Here is a 14,316-nt window from a genome sequence, read left to right as displayed (position 1 = left end):
CTTCAACTGACCCGCATTATACAGGAAGTGTTAAGAAACAATGTTAATGGAGGCGTACTTTGCAGGTTTCATTTTAGTTTGTTTTTGTTTATTTTTCCAGACTTTAAAATATCAGATATTGAAAACCAGTTCTTAGGGTTAGATGAATTCAAGAGAATAGCTGAAAAAATTCTATAAAGACAGGGTAAAAAACCAGAATTTCTGCTAGAAGTGAGTCACTGATACTGCTTACCCACTTTCTCTTTCAAAACTTTCTGAAAACACACCCTACAAATTTCCAGCCTCTTTTCCACTGTATTCTACTAACAAACTCTAGTACATATCTTTTTGTTGTCCTAATGTAATTTTATATTATTCTATTAAAATGGGAAAAATAAAAAGCAAAACAGAAACAAAAATCTCACATTCCTGTAAACGTTCTGGGGAAAAAAATCCAAATTCAATAAAAATCTTTCATCTAGCAAGAAGTCTGTATTTTTTTTTACTGTGTGTGATGAGTAATAACCAACATAGTAATTAAGCTAAATTTAAAAAAGAAAGTCAAGAAAAGCCTTTGGCGATCTTTTTTTTTTTTTGTGATACGCGGGCCTCTCACCGCTGCGGCCTCCCCCGTTGCGGAGCACAGGCTCCGGACGCGCAGGCCCAGCGGCCACGGCCCACGGGTCCAGCCGCCCCGCGGCACGCGGGATCCTCCCGGACCGGGGCATGAACCCGCGTCCCCTGCATCGGCAAGCGGACCCTCAACCACTGCGCCACCAGGGAAGCCCCTTTGGCGACCTTTGATTTATTTAGTTCAAAAGTTTTGGAAAACAAATATTTATTTCTATCATTTACTGAATTTTGTTCCAAATAATGCATCTTTATTTTATGCTGCCTATTTATTTATTCTGTAATATCCAACTTGAATTATTTCATATTTTTCTTAAAAATCTTGCACTCTAATGACATATTTGAATATTTAATTTTTATTTTAATAGAAATTAATGTCTCTTTTGATATATTTTACCCCACTATTTGTTTCAGTTTCAGTTTCCATTTCTCCACTCATTCCTTAAACACATCCTCAGATTCTGTCTACATATTTCCCACGGTATTACATTCAGATCTTATGGTTTCACGTGCACTGATGTTTGCCATCTTACTCTCTCAAATCTCCCCTGAGCTTCAGACATACATATCCAGCTCCAGTTGAATGTGATTGAAAGAACACTTAAAGTCAACAAGTTTATAAGCAAACTCATCAATTTGCTTCCATCCCATTCTATTGTATTTCGTTTGAGGGTAGAACCATCTATTTCAGTGGTTTGAGGGTAGAACCATCTATTTTGAGGGTAGAACCATTACGTTTGAGGGTAGAACCATCTATTTCAGTGGTTTACAAACTCTATTTAACCCACACAGAGCATAAAGTAACAGTGTCTTTCTCCAGCCATAATTCTCTGTTAAGGAATATTTCCTTGAAGTATGCAGGCAGATATATAAAAAATATCCTATGCATGGAAGGAATAAGAAAACTTACAGGATGCATAAAATAACAAATCTTAATACCAGTGCTTGCAGAGAAATTTATAGCAGTGAAAGCCTATATTAAAAAAAAAAAGAAAGTTCTCAAGTCCATAACCCACCTTTTCTCTCTATGAAACTAGAAAAAGAAAATTACAGTACACACAAAGCAAATAGAAGAAAAGAAATAATAATAATCACAGTGGAAAAATCAAATAAAAAGGAGAAAAATAATAGAGAATATAAAGAAAACTAAAAGTTAATGTTTTGAAAAGAAACAAAATTGACAAACTTTTGGGCTAGACTGACCAGACAGACAGACAGGTGGGGAGAAGAGATGGATAAGAAAGTGAAAAGACTGGAAGGAGATATTTATATATCATACTACTGATAAGGAACTGGCATCAAAATACATAACTTACAACTTAATGCAAATAAAAAACAAACAAAAAATGAGTGAAGAAAATTCAAATAGATATCTCTCCAAAGAATATACACAATGGGCAATAAACACATGAAAAGATGTTTAACATCTTTAGTCGCTGGAGAGATATAAATTAAAATCACAGGAAGATGCCACTTCACATCCACTTGGATGACTATAATCAAAAGGTCAGATAATAAAAACTGTTGGTGGGTTTCCCTGGTGGCACAGTGGTTGAGAGTTCGCCTGCCAATGCAGGGGACACGGGTTCGTGCCCCAGTCCGGGAACATCCCACATGCCGCGGAGCGGCTGGGCCCGTGAGCCATGGCCACTGAGCCTGGGTGTCCGGAGCCTGTGCTCCGCAGCGGGAGAGGCCACAGCAGTGAGAGGCCCGCGTACCGCGAAAAAAAAGAAAACAGTGTTGGTGAGAATATGGAGTCATGGGAGCTGTCACTCATGGTTGGTGGAAATATAAAATAGTACGGCCATTTTGGCAAACACTTTGGCAGGTCCTCAAAATGTTAAATATAGAATTATCTTCTGAATAGTCAATTCTGCTCATAGATACATATCCAAGAAAATTGAAAACGTATGTCCACATTTAAAAAAAAGCACATGAATGTTGACAGCACATTATTTATATTAGCCAAAAAGTGGAAACAACCTGTGTCCATCAAACGATTAACTGATAAGTAAAATGTGATATACACATACTACTGATACATGCTACAACATAGGTGAACCAGAAAGCACTATGCTAAGTGAAGGAAGCCAGTAACGAAAGACCACATATGGTATGAAATGTCCAAAATAGGCAAATCTATGAGGACAGTTAGTAGATTAGACAAATCTATAGAGACAAATAGCAGGGATGGGTGTGGAGTATGGGGACAGACTGAGGTTTTTTGGGGACAGTGGCAATGTTCTCAGCTTAGATTGTGGTGATGGTTGCATAAATTTGAATATGCTAAAATGCAATGACTTGTAAAAAAATTCCAATAATTTATTTTGAAATCGAATTTTAAAAATGTGTAGACTCAGTTGTTTGGGATTTTTTTGTGAAAGAAATCTGTAATTACAGATTTCTTAATGATTTAAGCATCAGGTCAAACTTCAAGTATTTTATAATAGAGATACTGGTACAAATGCATACTTTCTTATGATTTTGTCCTAAATTTGTCCTTAGCTTTTCATTTTATGTATTTTCAACCTGACTTCTACTAAATACATGCAAATTTTTATTGTACTGACTGGTCAACACATCTTAAACTAGCAAATCTAAAACTCGTGCTTCCCTAGATCAGTTCAGGCACAAATATTTTAATAGTCTGTCAACATTCATAAAAATTGTTTGAAACTTTCCCATCAATTTTCATAGAGTCATGTAGAATGAGTTTTATGGTTTTCTGAACACAAAGAAAACACAAAGAAAAAATTAAAATTCTTTTAAAGAATTTAAAAATTAAAATTCTTTTATTTGAAAATCTTAAGAAATTTCACTTTTTATTCCTGCTTAGTTCCTAGGCTTACAATGTAACTGTAAGTCTTTGTGTTTTTATATTCACTGTGATACAATTATCAGTTGACTACCATGCGCAACAAGTTAGAAAAATTTATTGATTCAGATAGTAAAAGAAAAGTTAAAAAAAAGAAAATAGTGTATGTGCTCTCATTGTACTATTACTTTGGAAAATAACTACAATTAATTATTATGAGACTTAAGACTACATGTTGTTTTCTGATTATCTCTAATAATATAAATAACATTGCGTTATATATATTACTACATCTACATTCAGAAAATCAATAGAGCTGTCCTCAGTTGTCTACATTGTTACATGTCTTACCTTTGTCTTGGCAAGCTGATGAGGGGTTGTTTATGACATCTCTTGCTAAGGCTAAAGAGCTTGTGTACAATTTTCTGTGCCTTTAGGAAAAGTTGCTTCATGCTGTTCTCCAGTTGTTCATAGCGGCGCTGAAAATTAGAGTCCATTGTCCACAAATGCATTATGGTAGATGTGTTGAGGAAATAATTCATGGGTAGCCTTTTCATAAAGAACTTGAATTCATCTGAAAAAATGTCAAAATTCAACACTTTAATAATAAAATAATTATTTTCCCTTTTCCCCAAAACACATTTAGTATGTTAATGTTAAAAAAGAATACAATCTATTATTTTCTGTGTAGCAAATTAATGGCAAGAAGGAAATTTTTTTATGCTTTAGGATTGTTGTCTTTTTTTGTTCCCCTCAAGAAAGAACATTCACAGAAAAAGATAATTAAAAGAATCGTGCTACAGCAAATAATGGGGGCAGAAAGTTTAAGGTGAACTTAATTTTTCCACATTCTCCTTTCGATGGTATTTGAATTTGATGATACTGAAGTTTTTCCCATAGGTAGTGGTCATTAATCTAGCTTTCATTTTTTGGCAACAGTATTAATAATTTGTTCCAAGTATTGTTCGTTAAATAAATATTCTCAGAAAATTTCATTAAATCAGTATATATATATATTATCATTACTAAATTATTATATTGTTTAAGGAAAAAGAGGAAACTTTTATAGTGTAAAATATAATATTCAATGATGTACTCTGGTTGTTCCCTTAGTAACTGACCACATTTCAATTTGTTAAAACAACAGTTTAAAACCTAACTGTATAATTAAGAGAAAAAAATAAAAAAGAATTTAAAGCTCCAGTATTGGCTTTTTGTGTGTGTCAATAATTATTATGTCTAAATTATTTTCTTTTCAAATGTCTAAGTAACTAACAGTAGGAACAAAAGTTGACACTACAATAAAATAATCATCTGAAAGGTCTATTAATTATCTCAACACAGAAGAGCCAAAAGATAGAAACAACCCAACTATTCATCAATAGATGAATGGCTCTACCAAGTGTGGTATATACCTAAAATAGAATATTACTGAGCCATAAAAATGAAGTTCTGATGCATGCTACAACATGGATGAACCTTCAAAATATCATGCTAAAAGTGAAATAAGCCTGAGAACAAAGGACAAGTATTGTATGATTCCACTTATATAAAATATTTAGAATGTTCAAGTTCATTGAGACAGAAAATAGATTAGAATTTACCAGGGGATGGGGGAAGAGCAGATGGGAAGTTTTTGCATAATAGCTATAGAATTTCTGTTTGGGGTGATAAGAACTTTTTGGAAAAGAGACAGTGGTGATGGTTGCACAGCATTGTGAGTGTAATTAATGTCACTAAATTGTCCATTTAAAATGGCAAATTTTATGCTATATACATTTTACCACAAAAATATTTAAAAAAACAGAAACAAAGAGAGTAGAGCCTTCTCCCCATCTCTCCTTTTCTTCTTAAATATTATGATCATGGACTCAAAACATAAACTTTTTATTTATTTTAGTATTTCTTTAAAGGATTTATTGTGTTTAGCATACCACATTGCCCCCAGTTCCATGTTGGAGTGGCTGGGTTTCCTCAGCATCTATACTCCAGCACAGGACAAGATTTGGAAAATGTTTTCAGTGGCTGAAGATGTTTTATTTAGTAAGTGATACAAACCACATTTTAATTACTATTCTACCCATAAAAGTGTTATATTGCATGCATTAAACCTCAGTCTTTCTGTGCCTTAATTTCCTCCTTTGTAAATGAGATAGAAAGTTTTGGATAATAATAATCTCATTTTATTTTTAAATTCTATGGTGTTACTGTTGTTTTAAATGACTGTTAGTTTTAAATATCCAATTCAAAAACAGTTGTTTTCAAATAGCCAGTTACAGGCATTAGTGTTTAACTGAACTTGGACAAGGTATGTTAATACCGATTCCTTATTAGTAGAGAATGGCTCAATTGCAGTGTTTCAAAACCTCCAAATTATCATCCACATTTTAAAAAATATGCCGTTAACATGGGAAAAGATAAACTACACTGATACATATACATATTTAAAGCAACTAATTTATAGTTTTATAAATCAGGACTATTTCAATAATCAAATCCAAACTATTTCATCAGTGATGGAAAATGCAACTTTTAAACAATTAACAGAAAATTATATTCATGAATTTTGGGGTTGATATTTTTTCTAGAGGAAATAAATACAAAGTTCTGGCATCTTTTGGACATTAAAGGTATAGACTTTACCAGAAGAACAAGGAAAAAAAAAAACAAAAGGAAAAAATAGGACATTTTATTGCAAAATCTATGGGGAAAGATTTTTGAGAATATATCCATTTGATGTGCTTCAAATCATTTTTTTAAGTAAGCAGGGTATAAATAAGAGATACATTTTAAAATTCCAATTTCACAGTACCCTACATTTTGTTTGGTCCCATATGTCTCTTTTGAGAAACTCTCTCCTTTGAATAAAGAAGTTCGTGCATGGAAACTGGAAAGCATTCCTTGGATTATTCACAGAGCAGATGCCACTACTGTGAAAACTAATCATTCATTTCATTGTCATCTTTTACTTGAACACTTTTGATAAGCCTTTATTGTTTCATGGGTATGCATATTTTAGTTATTTTCATTGTTTGTTATAGTAGCATTATGCAAGTTTCTAAATCAGTAAATTTCATTCACGTTAAAGAATATGTTAATTTATTTAATTTTACCAAAGTGTATGTAATAGTGTATGTCCGTTGAAAACTGGCACTATGTAATTTCTAAGAAACAGTTTTAACATGACATTTGAATAATTACTTCATTATGAAGTCATTAAGAGTCACCACTGACAGTCACCCAAAACATTTATTGGACACCTGTTGTGTACAAAACATACAGATGTTTCAGTCTATGAGTGAGAATATGAATAAACCTTTCATCTTATTTTTTTAATGAAAAATAATATTAAATATTTTTAAATGTTATAATAACATCTTATCTAAAATTCATTCTACTTAGAAGTCAATAGAACCTCCAGAAATATTCCTGTGGATATCTTTTCTTTTATTTTTGGCAATTAGTAAAGTTCTTATTTATAGAATATGAAAATAAAATTTGAATGATACGTTAGAATTATTATATAAATCTAGAGATTTACGTAACTACAAAGAGAAAAGATAATGATTAGGGGACACCAGATAACACTTTACCTTACAATAATTTCCAAACCCATGTAGGAGATAAAGTGCTGTTGCTTTTCACATGGCAAGTAAACAATGACTAGCCATACTTTTGGGGGGGATAAATTTATAAAAGAAAACAAATTAATGTCATATAAAAATAGCCCCGGAGAAATACATTCAATATCTGAATTACTAGAGAGAGATTAATCTGGAAATCCCTGTTTGCTAAGTATGTATGAACTGAGTACTTCTGCTCAGCATAGTTTTGAGGACTATAGAGAAACAAAACAACAACAACAATAATACTAGTGGTAATAAACATCCTGTATGCTGGAAGGAATTTACAGTCAGTCGTCTTCGCAAAACTAATTCACGTGAAGCAAAAAATAATACGAAGGTAGTTGTATGATATTAATGAATTCTGTGGAGGTGAAGAGAATTAGGGTAGGTGACATCTTTCCAATAAATTATAGAAGACTAGCCAGGCACCGTGTTAATTCTCTAGATTACAACTATTCCTCCATTAAAAATGAGGTTTTTTCTAAAATAGCTGAGCAAGGTTTGTTGGTGTTTTTCCCCTCTCTAATGCAAACTCTAGTTAACATTTGATATCTAATTAGCTAATTTTGAAACTAATTCGCTCTCTCTCTCTGTTAACATGAGTTCTTACTTTGGTAGGAACTCAATTTTAAGTGCTTTAAATATTAACTCAATCCCCCCAATAATCCTTCATGTAAATTTTACTGGAGCTGTTATGTATGTAGAATGCTGACGATTTCTAGTTTCATGACTTCAATGTCAGCAAAAATATTTTATTAATGCTACTGCATTTGTATATTGATTTTATGTATTTATATATTTATGCACTTTATTCTCATGCTTCACAGTTGAATTAAATAGGTGAGAGTGGAGAATGGAACATTTTCAGGGTGTAAAAGAACCAGCCATAATACATAGAGCCTGATTTGTGTTTCTGCCTTTATTGATGAGCATGAAAAGCATTGACCAATGTATTGATAATGCATTTTCACATATTCAGAACCTCTGATCAGAACTGCTTTGGAATATATTTTCAAAGGTGTTCTAAAGCATTCTAAATTTTCTAGAGCTTTGGGAGCACATAAATTACTTCCTCAAAAGTGTATAAAAGTAATCAGATACTTTTGTATTATTTAGAGACAATTTCTTGAGTTATAAATCCACCAAAATATCCAAAACAGAAGCTGTTTCCATTAGAAAGTAGGACTATGGGTAGGGAGGACTCAGGGAGGAAACTTGTGCTTTTATGGTATTTATGATTTCATATGAATGTGTTATTTTACTAAAATTTAAATAAATACTGTGAATCAGTAAAAAACATAGCCAAAAAATACTATTAAATTGTCAGTACACTATGTTTATATCTTATGTTTCATACATTTACATAAAATGTTATTATTTAGTGACTTGCTAATATAAAAGTAAAAGTGTACTGGCTCACATTCCATGTTTTTTTTCCTGTATCAATTAACATAGTGGTACGCTCAAAGTATCTTTTCAGTAGAAATGACAATGCAATATGGATAATAATTTCAAGTATTATGAAAGCATAGCAATACTCTTACTACAATAACAAAATATTGTACAGTATATAGCAAAGTATGTAAAGAACATGGACACAGAGCAATCTTTAAATGAAAGGATGTAATAGGCAAAAAAAAAAAATGTGTGTCAAATATATAAGAAGAATCCATGCAAACATTTGTTTTTAAGCAGGAAGGATAATCGTTTCTCATTTTGTGATACTACTGGTCTAGTGTCTTCAAACTCCTCTCTCCTGCTTATGTTTGTAAACACAGGATTTTTTGAAATAATACACGTTAATATCATATTCTAGTAACATAAATTTTCTGTAATCTGTAAGTTAAAAAAGCAAACATTATCTCCTTATACTGAATGCAGTACCGAGGCCTTATCTATACATGAACACATGGCAAATATAGTCTGTTTCTATGGATGGATTTTTGTTTATCAGTTTGTTTAGCTTTCAGTAGGTTTATACCTATACGGAGTACTATCTCCAATGCTGACAAATAAATATCAAACTACCTACCACCGGACCTCAAAGTTATTGCTCAACCAGAATCCCTTCAAATAAAGCTGTTTCTTGTTTCTTGAGAATCACAGTTTCCTAGAAGATAGTATGGATTCTTCTATCTTCCTCTGATTTTCAAGGACAAAGATTTGCCTAGCAAATAAGTTGTGAACCTTGATGCTCCAGAAATGCAAGCCTTAAGTAGGTTAAGACACAAAACTGAGAAACAAATGCAAAAGTGCGTAGGAAGAAGGGCTGATGGGGAAAAAAAGTCAAGATAGAGAAAATTTAGGTAATGGGTGTCCTGAATGGCAGAAGTTACCAATGGCTGAAATGACAATCTAACCTTTGACGGAGTACAATGAACAGGCAAATTTTGACCCATTCCATAATCCTGACTAGAACTGGTTGATTTTTAACTTTTACAAAGTATTTTATTTCCTCCAAACATTTCTCAGGGACTATTTGAATCACTTGTACCAGTTTAGAATTTTGTCAACTTCTACAGTAAATCACTGAGACGACTTTGAGTGGTCACGTATCAATGCAAGTCTATTCAAACTGTTCTATAAGCCACGGGTATAGAGTTTACGTTGAAACTGACAAAATACCATAATGCTGCATAAAGTAAACGGCAAGCCTGTTTAATAGCTTGTGAACTGGCCAATTTTCTGAGGCTACAAAGGGGTTCAAGCGGGCATAAATCAGAAGTTGAACCTAATTCCTTAGTAGCTGCCTAGAAATAAGTTGTGCTTTCCCTGACCATTTTCTTTTTCTCTGAAAGATACATCATATTTTTGTATTAAAATACTTCAATACAGCAAGACAATGAATCTGTCCTTCATTGGATTGCCCTGTTTATGAACCCCTCTTCAAATGTTTGAGAACTTACCCAAACAGAGCTTTATCTCTATAATTATAACTAACTATGTTATTTCTATAGTTATAGCTTATCTCTCTAACTATAACTAACTAACCCTAACTACAGAACAGGCAAGACCCAGGTCTTGACTTTTCCAGTGGCCTTGCAGCTACAGAGTGGATGCATCATCTAAGATATAGAAATCAGGTGTACCCACGCAGAGTTTGGATCTTAAGCTGTTGATGCAATAACAAAGAGGATGCCTACAGCAATTCTCTAAGGAGATAGTGGTTACAGCAGTAATGGTAGTGCTATTGTATGGTCAGGCCACTCAAGATGGCTGTTCTCTTGCTCTCTGTCCATCCCCTGCTTGACCAGTGCCTGCTTCACCTACATCCCACTCACATAACTGACCTTCCTAAGTACTTGCCCCAGGCTTCAGCTAGTGATTGTTCTAGCTTTAGATCAGAACTCTCCACTATGCTTATCAAAGGGGGATGACCCTCTGCTGGTTTCCTTGGCAACCAATAAGCCAACCTGATGTCAATTCTCCTATAACTGGTAACCTCCCCCTGTCTATGGGAGCAAAGATGGCCACTCTATCCTGTCCTGGTGCCTGCAGCACACGATGGAGTATCACTCCAGGACCTTGCTTCAGACGTGTAAGCTCCCCCATCCATTAAACCCTTGAGGTCTCTGTCACTGACTCTGGGCTCTTTCTTCAGTCTGGAAGCTAGGCAAGTACAAGCCTTTCAGGCCTGCGGGGTGCAGCCCGACAGCGATCCACTGTTCATTGCATTTAGCAATGGTGACCTCACTAAATAAGTCTTCTGCAAGATTTTTCACTTGGTCCCAACTATGTAGCACAAGAGTATGCTTCTCTAGCTTTCTTGATGATTCTATATGCTACCCAACATCCTTTAATAGATTCCTTATCAGGTTGGGTCAGCTAGAGCCTGTTTTTCTTACTTGCAGCAAAAAATCTGGGTGATAGAGGTACTGGTATGAGAAGTGGTTTGGAAGAGTCTCCATGGACAATAAGGAGAGTATGTGCTTGGTTTTCTGGATTAGTTGGAAAAAAAATGCTTTTTAAATCCATGCAGTATTAAAGGTGGAAGTCTGACAACAGAAGTACCACCTGTGCTCACCTAGAATGAAGAGTTTGTTGTAGAAATGGCATTTGGGATTATGTGCCTACATAGAACTGAATGAGGAGCATAAAAAATTCAAAGACTGAGCGTGACTTGGTTACTACAAATAGAGATAGCTTGCTTAAAGAGCTCAAAATCCTATACCTTTTTTTTTTTCCCTCAAAGCACAGAATGAGTACTGGTGAGTACTGGAGACTTTCAAGGACTGTGCTAAAGGGATCTTTTATCTCTTGCAGCTGTAGGGCTTCAAAACAAACTTTTATCCCAAGATTGAATTTAAATTCCTGCCAGATCTGTTAAAGTTAGAAAGAACACTGGGAAGAGGTGGGAACCTGGGAACTGGAAGGTAGATGTGGGGGATGACTGGGATGAACTCAGAATAATCCAAAGCATTGATGCTTACTTTACTTGTCCCCACGAAATAGCCCCTTCTGTCCTGCCTGATGGACTAACTCTGTCCTGCTTTCAGTCACTGTAATGATCTTAATCGAAGGAATGACCTTCGTTAGGAAGCCAATGTTCATCACGTCCCACTTTCATCACCAATCATGCCCCAGGGGAGTTTACTGAAAATATTCCAATTTTCCAATGGTTCTCAAGAACTTGCTGATTTTTATTGGAGAAAGGACATTAAACGCATTGGTAAAAAGAATACCTGCCAGCATCTCTGATGAACATTGTATTCTGTAGGATGGGAACACCAGTTACTGTGTGAAATCAGATGGGATCTCTGGTTTTAATTAGGATACAATTACCCCTCTGTGACTGAAGCCTAGAAGCAGCTATTAACAATCAGAGGCACAGTGGACATGGGTACTGTAATAGGTCCCGTGTATTACTCAGAAAAGGTCTAACCTGTAGGAATTTTAGAGTTTGTTAATCAGGTCATGGTCCCTCGGGATTTAAATGTGGAACCAGTGCTGTGAGGTCCTATTTAATTTGTATAATAGAAAAAAAAGTTAAGTCTGCAACAAAGGCCTGACTTGAGTTTTCATGAGCGAGAAGAATGCTGTCCCTGGTCCTGAATAATTTCAAGGACTCAGAACTCCTGCACCACAGCTTAAGTAGAGCAAATAATTCCTTTGCATTGTGAACTAATTCCTTGGGCTCCTAAATGCCACAATATTCCATGAATCGGAGAGTGGCCTTATAGAAATAAGATAGCAAATTGGGTTTTCCTTGAATCCTCAAATCAGGTCCAGTGGGACCCTAACCCATGCCGTGTTTATTTTCCCAGTCTCTGAATAAAGAATTAGAATACAGCATCGGCTCCCTAGCCTATTAAGTAAAATCTATAAAGGAAAGATAAAATGAAGCTTCCCTCTCCTATGAAAAGACTAAATTCAAAGTGATGTTGCTTGTTTTTTATGCTTGACACCGTTGCAGGAATTAGAGATCGGCTCAACACTGAAAATTTTGAGAATCATCATCATATTCCATCCCTAATTAACTCACATGTTGGTGATGGCTCAATCATAGAGTAACTCTAATTAAAACTGCCATTCCAGATGTGGTAGCTTACTGGTGGCAGGACTCCTCACACTAGGGATAAAGTTTCTTCTCTGGTACAAACTCTTTTCTCTATCATTGTAAACAGAGAATACTAGAAGCAATTTTCTTTCCTATGCCAGCTGCGAGAGTGAAACATACCTATTGTATTCAAGGATCAAATCATTTCGCAGCCTATGTGCGACAACTTACTTCACAGGAACGCACACCATCTCATCTTATCACGGGACATATATTGTTAATGACATCATACTGAAAAGATGTGAAACACACAAGTGGCGGGTATCCTGGCTGCTGGCCCATACTTTAGCTGTGTGCAAGGTCTGCAAATACATTCTGTGAAAACTCAAGCATCTGATGCCTGAGTGAACTTTCTGAGAGTCCAGTGGATATCTTGTCCAAAGCAAAGAACAAGTAACTATTCCTCCAGCTCCCCTCAATAACAAAGATGTACAGATCTTGGAAGTAGCGGCAGAGGAATCATCTGGTAGCATTACTTACAACAATGACTTCAGTGATCTGTCTCGGGATGTCAGAGATGCCAGCTGCAGATTCTGTTGCTCCTTATATCCTCAAGCAATCACTCTTGCTATGTGATTTAGGAATCGTTCCTGGCACAGCCTCGGGGCCAGGCTCTCCAGTTCCCCTGCTGATTCTGTGAGTAATCCAATCCGATGTCTGAACATAAATTCCTTTTCTGCTGCAGTCAGATTCTATTCTCACAAGAATGCTGACTGATACAGCTAATGGGGGCCTCAAATGTAATTAGAATCTGGAGTTCAACAAGAGTATAACAAATATTTATTGAGTGTCTAATGTGTGCCAATCACTATACTAGTTAAGTGCTAAAACTACATTAATAATCATTTTTGTAGCTATGATAATAGTACTTTCTTCATAGGTTTAGCAGATTAAATTAGGTAATTATGAAAATGTAATAGAATACCTTTTACACAATTAGTGATAAATAAATGCTAGCTATTATTTTTCTTTTTATAATTTATTCCGTGATTCTATGTGTGCTGGGCTGAGCACTTTAAGCGAATTATCTCATTTAATCCTTCCAGCAGTCCTAGGAGATGGGTACTATTATTTCGGCATTTCACCGAGGAGGACGTGTGCCTTAGCAAGGTTCAGCCAATTGTTCAAAGTGACACAGTTATTAATTAGAGCCCAGAACAAAAGAAGTCTGAAAAAAGTATGGCTCCTGCCTTAATAAACATAAACTCTTCTGGGAGTTGACAGAAAAATAAAATTATTATTCCCTATATTTAAAGACTGCTTTTCTTTGGTAGACTTTTCACAAATATTATCACATCCAATCTCATAATAACCCTGCAGGGATCGGCAGGTTTTATTGAGACTTGATGTGAAACAATTTTGAATTAAGAGATCATTACACAGAGTCAACTGTGAGAGAAAAATGAGAAAAACAATGGACTCAAAGAAATATAAAAGGAGAGACCAGTTTCTATTTTTTCTGAGGGGCAGGACAATGTTTTAGTTTTCTTTGTATTCTCCCTTTACAAAAGCCTAAGACAGCACATTACAGAGAGTATGAATTAAGAATGTTTCTTAAGTGGCTTAACCAATTGACAAGATCCAGAAAGAAACAGTTGCAGTTAACTATAAACATGTATAGAATAATTCATTTGGAAAAGCAGAGTTTGAGTTTAGTCATATAAAATATGAAGCCATGAGTGGGAAAATAAAGTTGAAATAAGATGTGT

General features: G+C 34.9%; 1 protein-coding gene across 2 annotated transcripts in view; it reads right to left on the bottom strand.

The window, feature by feature from the left end:
* The window catches only part of BRINP3 (BMP/retinoic acid inducible neural specific 3), a 414,347-nt gene that overhangs the window by 86,456 nt on the left and 313,575 nt on the right, over positions 1-14,316 (bottom strand). For both annotated transcript variants that reach the window (XM_079900069.1, XM_079900068.1), the window contains exon 7: positions 3,776-3,998. In XM_079900069.1, coding sequence (XP_079756195.1) covers positions 3,776-3,998 — 223 coding nt within the window. The remainder of the gene's footprint in view (positions 1-3,775; positions 3,999-14,316) is intronic.

The sequence above is a fragment of the Stenella coeruleoalba genome (assembly GCF_951394435.1).
Source record: "Stenella coeruleoalba genome assembly, chromosome: 1".
NCBI lineage: Eukaryota > Metazoa > Chordata > Mammalia > Artiodactyla > Delphinidae > Stenella > Stenella coeruleoalba.
Note: the sequence above shows the minus strand (reverse complement) of the source record. Positions and strands in the feature narration are given on the sequence as shown.